This window comes from Eleutherodactylus coqui, chromosome 9 (genome assembly GCF_035609145.1).
Source record: "Eleutherodactylus coqui strain aEleCoq1 chromosome 9, aEleCoq1.hap1, whole genome shotgun sequence".
Taxonomy (NCBI): domain Eukaryota; kingdom Metazoa; phylum Chordata; class Amphibia; order Anura; family Eleutherodactylidae; genus Eleutherodactylus; species Eleutherodactylus coqui.
The window spans coordinates 14,271,572-14,287,563 of NC_089845.1; the positions used below are offsets into that span (position 1 = coordinate 14,271,572).

A 15,992-nucleotide genomic window follows, 5' to 3' on the forward strand; every position below is an offset into this window, starting at 1 on the left:
CTCTGCTATGCCTCTTGAGAAGTTCCCTGCAAAGCATAAAGGCTGACGCTTTGCACTCGGAAACGGAGGCGTAGGAAGACAGTATGTCGCTGGATAGTCAGAGCACCCTCATGTCTATATCTCAGCGCGTTGAGGAGGAGGAGGGGGAGGAGCATGAGGAGGAGGGGGAAGAGACCGCTTGGCCCACTGCTGAGGGTACACATGCTGCTTGTCTGTCATCCTTTCAGCGTGTATGGCCGGAGGAGGAGGAGGAGGAGGATCCTGAAAGTGATCTTCCTAGTGAGGACAGCCATGTGTTGCATACAGGTACCCTGGCACACATGGCTGACTTCATGTTAGGATGCCTGTCTCGTGACCCTCGCGTTACACGCATTCTGGCCACTACGGATTACTGGGTGTACACACTGCTCGACCCACGGTATAAGGAGAACCTTTCCACTCTCATTCCCGAAGAGGAAAGGGGTTCGAGAATGATGCTATACCACAGGGCGCTGGTGGACAAACTGATGGTAAACTTCCCATCCGACAGCGCTAGTGGCAGAAGGCGCAGTTCCGAGAGCCAGGTAGCAGGGGAGGCGCAGAGATCAGGCAGCATGTACAGCGCAGGCAGGGGAACATTCTCCAAGGCCTTTGACAGCTTGATGGCTCCCCAGCAAGACTGTGTCACCGCTCCCCAGTCAAGGCTGAGTTGGCGGGAGCACTGTAAAAGGATGGTGAGGGAGTACGTAGCCGATCGCACGACCGTCCTCCGTGACGCCTCTGCCCCCTACAACTACTGGGTGTCGAAGCTGGACACGTGGCCTGAACTCACGCTGTATGCCCTGGAGGTGCTTGCTTGTCCTGCGGCTAGCGTCTTGTCAGAGAGGGTGTTTAGTGCGGCTGGGGGAATCATCACGGATAAGCGTACCCGTCTGTCAACCGACAGTGCTGACAGGCTTACACTCATCAAGATGAACAAAGCCTGGATTTCCCCAGACTTCTCTTCTTCACCAGCGGACAGCAGCGATGCCTAAGCAATACGTAGGCTGCACCCGCGGATGGAAGCATTGTTCTCTATCACCATCAAAAACGGGGACCTTTTAGCTTCATCAATCAGTGTATAATATTCCTCCTCCTCCTCCTGCTCCTCCTCCTGAAACCTCACGTAATCACGCCGAACGGGCAATTTTTCTTAGGCCCACAAGGCTCAGTCATATTTTTTGTAAACAATTTTTATACGTTTCAATGCTCATTAAAGCGTTGAAACTTGCACCTGAACCAATTTTTATTTTAACTGGGCTGCCTCCAGGCCTAGTTACCAATTAAGCCACATTAACCAAAGCGATTAATGGGTTTCACCTGCCCTCTTGGTTGGGCATGGGCAATTTTTCTGAGGTACATTAGCACTGTTCGTACACCAATTTTTTGGGGCCCTCGCCTACAGTGTAATCCAATTAATTTTTTGTCCACCTGCATTACAGCTGACGGTACAGCAGCTGTGCTGGGCACTGCAATGGGATATATTTATGTACCGCTGGTGGGTTCCAGGGAGCCACCCATGCTGTCGGTCCACATGGAGTTGTAACTACATGTCCACTTCTAAAGAAACCCAGTCTGACTGGGGCATGCAGTGTGGGCCGAAGCCCACCTGCATTTAACATGACATTACCTCAGCTGTGATGGGCAATGCTATAGGATATATTTATGTGCCGCCGGTGGCTTCCTGGCACCCACCCATGCTGTCGGTCCACAGGGACTTCACAATAGGGAGTTGTACCTGCCTGTGTCTATGAATTAAAAAGCCCGGTCAGGTTGGGGCATGCAGTGTGGGCCGAAGCCCACCTGCATTTAATCGGACGTTACCTCAGCTGTGATGGGCACTGCAATGGGATACATTAATATACAGCCGGTGGGTTCCAGGGAGCCACCCATGCTGTGGGTGCACACGGAATTCCCATTGCGGAGTTGTACCTGCCTGTGACTATTTATAAAAAACCGCGGTCTGACTGGGGCATGTAGACACCTTGACAGAATGAATAGTGTGTGGCACATAGGTTCCCCATTGCTATGCCCACGTGTACAGCTCCTGATGGCGGTGGCACAGGATTATATTTCTCATTGCTTCCATACAGCATTGTGGGCTATCGCCCCGCCCCTTTTAAAGAGGGTCGCTGCCTAGCCGTGCCAACCCTCTGCAGTGTGTGCCTGCGGTTCCTCCTCATGGCAGACGCACTTATAAATGGACATGAGTGTGGCGTGGCATGAGGGCAGCAGAAGGCTGCGCAGGGACAATTTGGTGTGCGCTGTGGACACTGGGTCGTGCAGGGGGGGTTGGGCAGCATGTAACCCAGGAGAAGTGGCAGCGGAGTGTCATGCAGGCAGTGATTGTGCTTTGTTGGAGGTAGTGTGGTGCTTAGCTAAGGTATGCATTGCTAATGAGGGCTTTTCAGAAGTAAAAGTTGTTGGGGGGGGGCCACTCTTGCCGCTATTGTAGCTTAATAGTGGGACCTGGGAACTTGAGATGCAGCCCAACATGTAGCCCCTCGCCTGCCCTATCCATTGCTGTGTCGTTCCCATCACTTTCTTGAATTGCCCAGATTTTCACAAATGGAAACCTTAGCGAGCATCGGCGATATACAAAAATGCTCGAGTCGCCCATTGACTTCAATGGGGTTCATTACTCGAAACGAACCCTCGAGCATCGCGATAATTTCGTCCCGAGTAACGAGCACCCGAGCATTTTGGTGCTCGCTCATCTCTAATCATGATGAGTGAGATGCTGAGTAACATTACACAATATCTCATAGACTCCCGCGCATGCGCATTAATGCATTATACACGCCGAGAAGATGGAGGATGAGGAGTAAGAGCAATCCAAAGGAGACATATACTTGAGGTAAGATTACACATTTGTTTTTAATTAGATCAATCAAATGGAGCATGATGTCATTGGTGGAGGGTTTTGATAAAAGGCTAAGATGTGCATCATATCTCTGAGCTTGACATCATATCTCTGAGCTGTTTTTATGACTTTGAAGAAATAAAGAGACATCCATAGGGATGTAAGTTTTATCTTCTGCACCTCAAGTTTGCTGTCCATCTTTCTCATATGAATGTCTGGGGAAGTGGATCCCATCCCTGTCTGGACGTGCAAACAAGTCTACTTCATATATACCTTGAAGAGAGTGCTGCTGTGGAACTCTCTTTTTCATATACATTAAAACCAGGCAGCAGAGATACAACTCAGCTTACGTGTTTCAGATGTGATGACTATCCTCAGTGATAGTGAGAGCACTGATAGATTACCCATCATGCTTTCATTTTACTAGTGACTGATTCAATAACCCAGCCAATAAACTACTGATACATCACATATTTATAACCGGACATCAATAAACAGCAGATTGTTGATCCGAGTCTAGGTAGGAACTATCAAGCGTTGATCCAAGGATTAGTCTGGCTGCATTATGGAGTCAGGAAGGAATTTTCCCCCCGAATGGGCTAATTGGGGTCTCATTGCGGTTTTTTGCCTTCCTCTGGATCAACAAGGAGGGGGGTTGAAGCAGGCTGAACTAGATGGACATTGTCTTCATTCAGCCTAACATGCTATGTTACTATGTTCACACGAGTGTACATAAACAGCTATTTACCCACATATATACGCCGGTCATCTGATAGAATGCTTTAAATCCAATGCATTTTTGGTTCACATGGCCCAGCGTACATAAGCTCGTGTAAAGGCAGCCTAATAGATTTATTTTCTTATCATTACCATCTACAATTCTTTCTTCATTACTTTTAAATGGCCAACAATTTCAGTTTTAATCTTTTTACTTGTTATATAATTAAAGAACAGTTTATAGCTCTTTAAAGCTTTTTCACTGCCTAACTGTTTTAGTAGTTTAACCCCTTAATGACCACCTATATGCCTTTTGATTGCGGCCATTAATGGCATTTATTCTGATGCACGTGTCTTTTTATGCTACTGCATTACTGCTCTAACAGTGGGGACCGAAGAAACCACCAGTGCCCGCTGTTTAACTTTTTACATTTTTTCACAAAAATTTATCCTAGCCTTTTTTGGTGCTTGCCGTCCCAGTTTTTTCTCTTTGGTTCTCTCTTGCGCTTGGTTAAGTGTGGTCCATGCACTAGAATGAAATTAGACTGATGACCTTGCTATTCTGTATGTTTGGTGGACAACACCTGAATGCTGTCATATAATAGGTGCTTTGAAATGCTCCGCCTCTTTACAAATCCATAAATAAAGGCCGAGTTGTTTATCTCTGGTCAGAGTTCTTTTCTATAAGAACATTTTTTGGAAATAATTGGGTTTACAGACAAGTTAATAAAAGACAGTGCTGTAGAACGTGTCTATGTTTCTGTAGCTGGGTCAGGGAAATCACTGTTAGGACTGTGACTAGTAATTAGTGGGAAATTTTATGCAGACTGCCTCTGCGATTTGAAGTTCCGTTCCCATGTCAAACTTCAAAACATTTTTTTCACAAATGCCACAGCATTTCAGAATAAAACATACATGGGGGAATTAGGCAAAGCTGTTTAGGGTTCATGCTGCCCATTGTTCAGGTAGCATGAACCCTGTGACAGATTCCCTTTAAGTGAATAGAGTTGATGTTGCATAATTCTACAGATGATATCTTCCTGGGGTTTCCTTCCTCTCACCCACTAGCGGTTTTTTATTGCTGTGTTTTTTTCAATGGGAGTTTCTAATGTTTAAATTGTGTGCATTTGCGATTTTTGTGTGATGCGATTTTAACAATATTGACAAAAAAACTTAAAATTAAAAAAAATATATATTTCAACATAAAAATGTCAATTACAAAATAGGCCATTTACTGATGACACATTCCCTTTTTGGTTTCTTACCAGTAAACATGCTTTGATCACTGTTGGAGCCAAATTCGTTCATACACTGACGTTTTGAGCATTGGACTTTACCAGCCACACATAAACAGCTATTACAGGCGACTTTGAAGGACGCCCCATGAGCTGTAAAATAAGATGTGTAGACATTCCATCAGTCAATGTACTTATAATGACTATACCAAGTAGAAGGGAAAGAAGAATTAACATGTTATTTCTAATCAATAGTTATATTGCTATACAGTATGCAGTCCTTATGTAAATGAGTTGTCTTATGACAGCCATTTGTCATAGGCAGGGTAAGTCTGCGATCGGCTGTTATTGCTAAGGGTTTCTAAAGCTAAACTGACTGCAATCTAAAAAAGCGGTAATCATGGTGACAAAACCTCATTCCCTGCCAAGGATGTATTTCATATGTCCTCGCAGGGAAGCGCTTCAGTAGTCAAGTTGCAGTGAATAGTGAGTTATTTATTGTGCTACAGCTACCAAAATCACATCTACACTACTCAGTACTGCTTAATGATGTTCCTACTCAACGATATGTCTGTGTGTTACAGAGATATAGAATATGCCCTGCTCTTTTCTGTGCACAGTGTATAGAAGACAGCATAGCAGTAGTCGAGAACTAGATGTACAGCCTGCAAAGGGGAAATCTGATGGTAAATGGTGGCCAGAAATAGTGTTATTCCTCACATACACATGGCAGCTTATTCTGAAAATTCAAGTATGCTCTTGTAGCATGTATGACTTTGCACATCGTGCTCTTTTATTTTTACTTTTTTTGCATTTAGCCTCTGCTTTTATGAGAGTTATGGGCAGCATTGTAAAATGTAATGCGTTAAAAAACTCTTGTTTGTCACAAAAAGGTACATGAAGGTGGACGTAGCCATCAACAGCACCCCAACGCAAGTACAGTAATCAGCTTGTCTGCTTTCAGGAAATGCATAGAATTTGGGTGTGTACTCACTTTTGAATAATTCTAGTTTTAGTAAAGTTATTAAAAGAGGCTTAACATAACAAAATAAACTCGAGAGGTATGCATTTCTTCAAAAGTAACAGCCCATCCATTTCCAATGTTACAGCATAAGACCCTCCACTTCCCAAAATAAGTAGCTTTATCTTCCAAAAGGTAGAAGAGAAACAAGGGATCTGCTATCTTGGCCCTAATTCTTGAGCCTCAATCACACGAGGCTATACTGTACTAAAAATAGTGCAAACGGGCAACTTCCAGCTATTAAGTCTCGAGCTTAATTAGCAGTAAAATTGCCCGTTCACATGATCAGGAGCTGGGTGGTGCAAGTTATCCAGCTCCCATAGGGGTCTATGGAAACTCCTGCGCAGCTTGCGCCAAAGATAGGTCAGGTCCTATCTTTTCTCGCACCACGGACCTTAGATGCGGGCATTGTAGTCGCATGTTCTATCTTTGTTAGGTGCGAGTTTTATGCGCATCTAAAATTCCTTCGTCTTAACGTTTCTATAGGAAAACATTGGTTCTAATAGATGCACCTAATCTACGCTAAAACCATGCTCGGAGGAACGAGGCCTTACCAACAGGGAGGAAATGGTTGAGGAAGTAAGAGTGGCTGGGACCTTAGGAGGCAGTGATCATGATATCCTTGTATTTTGGATAAAAAGGGGAGGAGGACCTGAGAAAACTCAAACCTCAAGGTTGGATTTCAGAAAGGCAGCTTTTAATGGACTTATACAGAGGGTAGGAAGAATCCAATGGCTGGATGTTCTTAAGGACAGAAATGTCCAAGAAGGTTGGGAAATATTGTGAAATGAGATTCTCAAAGCACAATCGTTAACAACCCCTAAAAGAAGGAAGAATGGGAAGCATCTAAAAAGACAAGAAAGGATGAACACAGAACTTGCAAACAGGGTAAAAATAAAGAAAAATATGTTTATCAAATGGAAAAAGGGGGGAATAGCTAAGGCCCCCTGCACACGGGAGGAAATTCCACGGCAGGATTTCCCGCAGAATTTCCGCCTGTGGAAGCTGCCATAGCATTGCATTAGAAAACACAATCCTAGGCAGACGCAGAAAACGAATCGCAGCATGTTCTATTTCTGTGCGGGCCTCTGCGATGTCACTCCCGGGCCGACGGCTCTGCTCTGCATATGTGCCGGCTGGCCGGCAGCCGGCACATCACAGCGCCAGAGTTGCGGGAGCAGGTGAGACACGCACTGGTCCCTGCAGGGGCACAGGTTGGGTCCCGCTGCGAGAATTCTTGCAGCGGGATCTGACCCGGCCGTCTGCAGGCAGCCTAAAGATGAATATAAAGCAGTCTGTGGAAACTGTAGGGCAAGTGTCAGAAAAGCTAAAGCTAATAATGAATTGAGGCTTGCAACAGAGGCCAAAAGCAATAAAAAAGGATTTGGCGGTATGTCAAAAAAAAAGTCAAAGATGCTATTGGTTGCTTACAAGATGAAAATAGTGAATTTGTTAAGAATAGAGATGAGTGGTGCTCGAGTCCAAAAACACCTGAACCGAGTACGTTCGCCCATCTCTAGTTAAGAATGATGTTGAGAAGTTCGAACTTTTAAATTCCTATTTTGTATCTGTTTTCTCTCAGAAAATAGATGTAACATCAACTGATCTTCCCTGTGCTATTGGGAAATACAAGAATGCAGGCTATCTATAAGCAGAGAGATGGTGAGGGAACACTTAACTAACTTACGTGAATCCAAGTCTCTAGGTCCAGATGAATTACATTCTAGGATACTACCTACAAACAGGGGAGTGTTTACCCAGTGCTACACCTGCAGGTAAAGCATACAAAGGGTACCAAGCAGATTCAAACATGTATTGTCCCATTCAGATCCAAAGCCCCTAATTTAAAGTAGACTAAACCCCACCCCAAAAGCAATCCACTTACTTATCAGGGTTTTGCACTTTTGCAATGCTCCTCCATTAGGTACTTTGGCTGTCTGCATGTTCCTTTTTATCAGTATTTATCAGCATCTTTTGTAACATGCGGTGTTGCTGGGACAGCCCGGGGTCACAGTGCCAAAATGGATTGCGGTTTAGCCCGCTTTAAATTGTGAGCTTTGGATCTGCATGGGACATCACTTTTCAATCGGCCTGGCACCCTTTTGTATGCTTTATCTACATGCAGGTGTAGCACTGGGTAGCCACTCCTCTCTTTGTAGGGGGGTTATGTGAGCGGTTGTTCATCAGTACTTTTCACCTGTTGCAAGCTCCTCCATTTAGCATTTTGGCTGTCTGCATCTCATGGGGGGTTGTGCATTTGCATTCCAATCCATGTCCTTCTAGTATTTTGGTAAGTAAATATAGCCATACTTTTTTCCAGCAATTTTGTAACAGTGTGATGAAGCAGCAAAAAAGGCACACACAATTCTGGGATGTATTAAGAGAAGCATAGAGTCTAGATCACGTGATGTCAGTATCCCACCTACTCTACCTTAGTCAGACCTCATCTGGAATACTGTGTCCAGTTCTGGAATTTTCATTGAGTTCTCCTCCAATGGAAGTCTTCAGCAACTGGACAGACATCTGCTTGGGATGATTTAGTGATCCTGCATTGAGCAGGGGGTTGGACCCGATGACCCTGGAGATCCCTTCCAACTCTGTGATTCTATGATAAGCTTGATAGGGAAGCCCTATTTATATTTAATATTAGCACTATGCAGAATAGAGGCGACTTGGATGAATTCTCTGTGAAGTTGCAGATTTTTTGGAGAAAGCTCAGGGAACATCAGAACAGATTTTATATGGGGCTGGTAGACATCTTCTTTGCCGCCATTTATTTATAAGTTTCTCTTTGGTCTGGTAGTAATTGATACAACCCAGAACATCCCATGGGTATACAGCCCTAAGTTTCTCTCGCTGCCTATGTGGGAAGAGATTCTGCCATGGACGTGGTGGGAACTGTTGCCAGGTAAGGCCCCCTGTTCATTCCTAAGGGCACAGAATGTCCCCACTGAAGTCTAGTGCAGGGTGTCTGCCTACTGGTAAGCAGGTGGAATGCTCCGAGGGTTTTTCCTACTCGGGGTCCTCTGGCAGCCTCCCAAGTTCTGAAACCCCGATGAAAGGCAGCTGGCAGGCCAAAGAGCACCCAGCGGGAGTCTCTCCTCTGCAGTCCTACACACCTTCCCAGGTACTTGGTCCCACAGGATAACCACCAAACTTCAGGCAATTTAATACTGTAGCAATAGAGCTACTTGAACATGCGGCCCCTTTGTGCTGCTGCTAGCCATCCCCGTGTGCTCACATTTTAGGCCTGTATTTTATAGGGTGTACATTTTTAAAAATTTCCAGCTTGGTCTTTTAGTGGTGGTGAATAAGTGAGGCTGGATTCACATGCGCAATTTTCATGCAAAAAATCCATCCAAATGCAATAAAGATAAAACTTACATTTAAACATTAATTTCAATGTGTGTATTCACATGAACGATTATTCTCCCACAGAAATGAAGAGATTGAAGAACTTCTGCATGTCCTATTCTTTTGCAATTCAGAATTGTCCATTTGCTTCTATTGGATCATTATAAAAATTGATCGCACTTGCACGCCTTTCAATTTGCATGTGAGTGCGATGCGATTTTTACCGCTGAAACTATTGGAATCCCTTGGAATTTGTTCGCCCCTGTGAAAATTCACAATTGTGCCTAAGTCAGACGGGCGTTTTTTGCCACGATTTGCGCATGCGCATGCGTCCGGCGATTTTATAAAACCATTGCTTTGCAATGGTATCCGACACATGAGCGCTTTTTATGCGCTCGTCTGATAAATTATAGAACAGAAATCGCAGATCGCACCTATTTGCGATCTGCGATTCCTGTTCTCTTCTCTATATGCGCTCAATGGGGCCGGCGGCAGCAGCGCCGACCCCACTGAGAACATATAGAAGACAAATTCTTCTTCTCTGCCACAGCTGTAACAGCTGTGGCAGAGAAGAACGATGTTTGCCCATTGAATTCAATGGAGCCGGCAATACAGCCGACTCCATTGAAAGCAATGGGCTGCCGGCGTGCGCGGGATGAATTGTCGGGAAGGGCTTAAATATATAAGCCCTTCCCTGCAATTCATCCAGAAAAGTGTTAAAATAAAAAATATATATATACTTACCTGCTCCCGGCAGCCGGAGTTCCGTGTGGCCGGCCGGCAGTGGGTGTGAAGGGGGTGTGAGTCAGACCTGCCTCTGATTGGCTCAGCGCTGAGCCAATCAGGGGGCAGGTCTGACTCACACCCCCTTCACACCCACTGCAGGCCGGCCGCGCGGAACTCCGGCTGCCGGGAGCAGGTAAGTATATATATATTTTTTATTTTAACACTTTTCTGGATGAATTGCAGGGAAGGGCTTATATATTTAAGCCCTTCCCGACAATTCATCCCACACTCGCCCGCAGCGCATTGCTTTCAATGGAGCGGGCTGTATTGCCGTCTCCATTGAATGCAATGCGCTAGACAGCTCCGGCCCGTTTCTAATGAAACGCGGCTAGGAGCAGATTTTCGGGCACCGGTCACGCGATTTGCGGATGCGCATCCATCATGCGATCCGCAAATCGCGCGAAAAAACGCCCGTCTGACTAAGGCCTCACACAGATGCAATGTCTTTTTAAGCAATGTTTGCAAGTGTAACATCGCACTCGGCCATGTGAATCCAGCCTGAAGCATATGTGCATGTAGACATTACAAGTGGTACACATGTACTCTGCACATCCAGAACTTTTACTGACTGAAAGTGAATCTAATTTTCTGCTTCAGACTTCAAGCCATAAACATGAATTTATATGTAATTTTATTTATTTTTTTAAATTACACTTTTACATATAAAAAGTGGGATTTTCTTTGTTTTTTAATTTAGGTTTTAATTGTACATGTAAAGAGTGCAATAATTGCCCTGGTAACCAGTGGTGTAAGTTGTCCTAAACCTTTGGCAGCAAAAAGGTTAAGTGTCAAGAATTGTCCCCTTTGTATTTATGGTTCGTAAGTAGAGATGAGCGAGCGTACTCGGTAAGGACAGATACTCGAGCGAGTATCGTCCTTACCGAGTAACTGCCTGCTCGCAAAGATTCGGGTGCCGGCGGGGGAGGGGGGAACGGAAGGGAGATCTCTCTCTGTCTCTCTCCCCCTCCGCTCCCTCCTGCTCCCTCCCGCGACACAGCGCTAACACCAGCCGTCACCCGAATCCTTGCGGGCGAGCAGGAAGGTACTCCGTAATGACGATACTCGCTCGAAACAGGTATCTGTCCTTACCGAGTACACTCGCTCATTTCTATTTGTAAGTCTTCCGCAATGTTATCCGGATCTAGAAGATACTATCATTTTTTATCTTATTCTGATCAAGTGTAACTGGTAACTTGCTGCATTGCACCTACTTTTGTGCTGCCCACCAACATTGCATGATATTTGATCAATACAATTCATTTCCAGGCAGGATTCCAATGTTCCACTTTGTCTACAGGTACAAATCTTATAGCAGCCCACTTTTCCTGATGGAACTTGGATGAGATCTCCTTGCCTGACGAGGAAGTCAGATGCTTCTCCCAACTTGCAACCTGTGTGAAAGATATTATACATCATAAAACAATTAAGAGAAGTTTCACTTTTCATGCATTGTAAGAAAAAACACACAAATGAAACTTTAACTGACATTTACCCCAAAATAATTTCTAAAAATCTACAACTTGCTCCACAAAAAAACCCAATTATATAGACATAAAACAGACACAAAAAACAACTATGGGCGACAGAATGCTGCCAGGTAAAACGTCAACATTCATATGAACCTCCAGCTACATTCACATGGGCGGGACGATATCTGGCCAAGAAGCTCAGCCCGATGTCACACTAGCCAACATGAGTTTTACACGCAGATGCAAGGCATTTTTCATGCACAAACGCCTTGCATCACTTCTGTGAAAATGCGTTGCTTGGGCGCGTGTTTCAATGGGAAACATCCTATTGCACTCACATGCACTTTGCACTATATGTGAGTGCTATGCAATATCTTTAAAGGTCCCATTGAGAACAAAGGGCGAAGTGCTCAGCAGGAACGCCAAAAACTAGGACATGCTTCGATCTTTAACCGTGCAGTATCGCTGTCCGGGCAAAAAAATCACTCAGGTGAATTACTCCATTCAAGAGAATGGAGTTCATATTCATGTAAGTTTTGTCTTGTAACACACAAAACTCACACGAGAGTCTCGCTTGTGTATATGTAGCCTTAAAAGGAATCGATAAAGAAGTAAATAAAGTAAAACAAGCCGTGCAAGTCAATCAGAACAAAACCTAGAAGCCAGAATTATTACCTCTACGCAGATGAACCAAGCCATATTAATGCCAAACCAGCATTAAACACATAAAACACAACTTACAGGACAAAACATACTAGACTTGGGGAGAAGGGAACAGGAGAACAAGGGGAAAGGAGAAAGAAAACATGGGGCTGGGGAAGGGAAGTTACAATGTATATTTCCAGTATTTATTCTCTAAACAACTGAGTGGATGATATTTTAACTACTCAGATAAACATAAAACCGATATATATTATATATACTGTAGCTAAAACAGGACCCATTATTCATAATGGGTGATGGTCACGTCTTATCTATCCCCCTCCCTGCAGGCCTGGTGCATTCTCCCACAGAAATCAATGAGTCCGCTTTTGTCTAATGTGTAAAACGCCAATGATTTCTGCTGCAAAGCAAATCTCCAAAAGCTGCTATGAAGCAAATCACTGCAGCTCAGGCCAAATGGCAGCCCCCATAGTCATATACAGACAACAGAAAAAAAATCTACGATCATGAAATACTGTAAATATAGATTAGAAAAATACAATATGTTTTACCATCTAGTTTTTTTTTTAGCCAAAAATAAGGAATACATTCCCTTTCGGACCAAAATTGGCTTGGTTCTTAAGGGCTTTCCCATGCAGCCATAAAATCATTAATCATGGATTGATGTATGTGAATGGCGCTAGTAGAGACATTTTCCTTTACACAAGGCATTGCTGCCATGACTCGGGAGAGAGAGAGCTGTCAGTTGGTAACATTTATGTTCCTCAGCTGGTAGGATGCAAATTGTCCTCAGTGTTCTCTACAATGTAATCCACAGATACAACTTGTTACATTTCTGTCTGGTGACATTAATGCATTACCTTTAGTACAAACATGTGGAAGACATGGTTCTCCATGAAGACACTCTTTTCTATTCACCTCACACAGATGATTAGCAGGACATGGATTTGGGTTGCATGGATGGGTAACCTCCTCAGTAACGTTGTCCAGTGGACTTGATCCTAAGATAATTCGGAAACAAATATTCAGGTGCTGCTGCAATTTATATTATTACAAGGATCTTATATAACCTGGAAGCAGTCATAGACTAGAAGGAAAAGTGTAGTCAGCATAAACTAAAAAGTTTTCCTTGTAACTCCATATACTCACACCAGAAAGGTAATAAAAGTTTTAAAAAAACATACTTTTTAACAAATTTATAATAAAAGAATCTAAATTTAAATAAAATATATATATATTTGGTATCACTTTAACTCAGAATAATATTGACACCCCACAGTGGCCCCCAGTATAATGGCAACACCCCACAGCGGCCCCAGGTGTAATAGCGACAGCCCACAGTGCCCCCTATTGTAAAAGCAACACCCCACAGCGGCCCCCAGTGTAATAGTGACATCCCATAGTGGTCTCCAGTAGTAATAGTGACATCCCATAGCTGCCTCAAGTAGTAATCGTTACATCCCATAGCGGCTCCCGGAATAATATTGACACCCCACAGCAGCCCCAGTATAATAGTGACATCCCACAGTGCCCTCCAGTAGTAATAGTGACACCCCATAGCGGCCCCAGTAGTAATAGTGACATCCCGCAGTGGCCCCCAGTAATAGTGACATCTCATAGCGGCCCCCAGTAGTAATAGTGACATCCCATAGCGACCCTCAGTAGTAATAGTGACATCCCATAGCGGCCCCCAATAGTAATAGTGACATCCCATAGCGGCCCCCAGTTATAGTGACATCCCACAACGGCCCCCAGTTATAGTGACATCCCACAGAGGCCCCCAGTAGTAATAGTGACATCCCATAGCGGCCCCCATTAGTATTAGTGACATCCCACAGCAGCCCCCAGAATAATCTTGACACCCCACAGCGGCCCCCAGTGTAATAGCGACACCCCACAGCGGCCCCCAGTGTAATAGCGACACCCCACAGAGGCCCCTAGTATAATAGTGACATCCTATAGCGGCTCCAGTGGTAATAGTGATATCCCCACAGCAGTCCTAGTGGTAATAGTGACACCCCACAGCAGCCCCAGTGGTAACAGTAACATCCCATAGCAGCCCCCAGTATAATAGTGATACCCCACAGCGGCCTCCAGTAGTAATAGTGACATCCCATAGCGGCCCCCAGTGGTAATAGTGACACCCCATAGCGGCCCCAAGTGGTAATAGTGACACCCCAAAGCGGCCCCAAGTAATAATAGTGACACCCCCACAGCGGCCCCCAGTAGTAACAGGGACATCCCATAGCTGCCCCCAGTAGTAATAGTGACATCACATAGCGGCCACCAGTCGTAATAGTGACATCCCATAGCAGCCCATAGAATAATATTGACATCCCAAGCGGCCCCCAGTAGTAATAGTGACACCCCACTGTGGCCCCCAGTAGTAATAGTGACATCCCTAGCGGCCTCCCCTCCCAACCCTCTCTCCCTCCTCTCCCTCTCTCCCTCACTCACAATAGTGGTGCGCTCTGTGCTGTCCTCCTGTACCTCAGCCTCCACTGCTGCAGTTCCCAGGGTTGGTGCTATCCCGGTGCTCCCAGCCCTGCTGCTGTCATGTATGCCAGGGCCGCTGGGCAGGCTCTGTGCTACCTGTGCCACCGCTCACAGCCTAGGGCCCGCTGCTCTCAGCCTCACCACAGTCCTCCGCCCCCAGCCAATCAGAAGCTGGGGGCGTGAATCAGTTGGATGACAGGTGTATTATGTCTCCACCCCTTACTTCCGGTGACGACATAATACACCAGTACCGAGGAGACGTCAGGGGAGGAGGATCCCGGCTGCACACTGATGTCTCAGCATGTGCCGGGATCAGCGCTGCTAGCAGCGCAGCTGAGTGAATGCCGGCAAGGGAGTCGTGGCCCCTGACGGCATTTACAAGTGGTGAGCGTCCGATGGTGGTACATGCCAGTGGGGAGGGCTCTGTGTGCCGCCTCTGGCACGCGTGCCAAAGGTTCGCCACAACTGTACTAATAGATCATAGACTGAACATGAGTCAACAATGCGATACAGCAGCCAAAAAGGCAAACACAATTCTGGGATGTATTAAGAGAAGCATAGAGTCTAGATCACATGAGGTAATTATTCCTCTCTATTCTTCGTTAGTCAGACCTCATCTAGAATACTGTGTCCAGTTCTGGGCATCCTACTTTAAAAAAGACATAGACAAACTGGAGCAAGTTCAGAGAAGAGTTACCAAGATGGTGAGCGGTCTGTAAATCATGTCCCATTAGGAATGGTTAAAGAATCTGGGAATGTTTAACACGCAAAAAAGAAGGCTGAGGGGAGACTTAATAGCTGTCTACAAATATCTGAAGGGCTGTCACAGTGCAGAGGGATCAGCCCTATTCTTATTTGCACAAGGAAAGACTAGAAGCAATGGGATGAAACGGAAAGGAAGGAGACACAAATTAGATATTAGAAAAAAAACTTTCTGACAGTGAGGGTGATCAACGAGTGGAACATGTTACCACGGGAGATGGTGAGTTCTCCTTCAATTGAAGTATTCAAGCAAAGGCTGGACAAATATCTGTCTGGGATGATTTAGTGAATCCTGCACTGAGCAGGGGGTTGGACCCGATGACCCTGGAGGTCCCTTTTAACTCTACCAATCTATGATTCTATGACATGGAACAAGAGACAAAGACAAGTAACATTGGACTCGGACTTAGGGGAGCTATCTAGCTTGCTGAAATAGCTCAATAGGTAGGTCTACTGCTCTGAGTGCAGGAGGTTGTAGATTTGAATCCTGACAGCAGCCTCCTCATTACAGGACAGCCTCCAAACGTCTCTAGGTTGGCTTCCCTGGGTACCTTTGGTGAAATTCTCTGGTAAGCCCTGGAGTGTGAATATTCTGATCTAGTTCCTAA

The 15,992-nt window shown here is 45.2% G+C and overlaps 1 protein-coding gene across 1 annotated transcript in view; it reads right to left on the minus strand.

Moving 5' to 3' along the window:
* RECK (reversion inducing cysteine rich protein with kazal motifs) overlaps positions 1–15,992 on the minus strand; it is a 247,826-nt gene that overhangs the window by 56,387 nt on the left and 175,447 nt on the right. Inside the window, exons 13-15 of the mRNA XM_066579140.1 lie at positions 12,987–13,127; positions 11,206–11,385; positions 4,864–4,986 (exon numbers count right to left, since the gene is read on the minus strand). Of these exons, the coding sequence (XP_066435237.1) occupies positions 4,864–4,986; positions 11,206–11,385; positions 12,987–13,127 (444 nt within the window). The remainder of the gene's footprint in view (positions 1–4,863; positions 4,987–11,205; positions 11,386–12,986; positions 13,128–15,992) is intronic.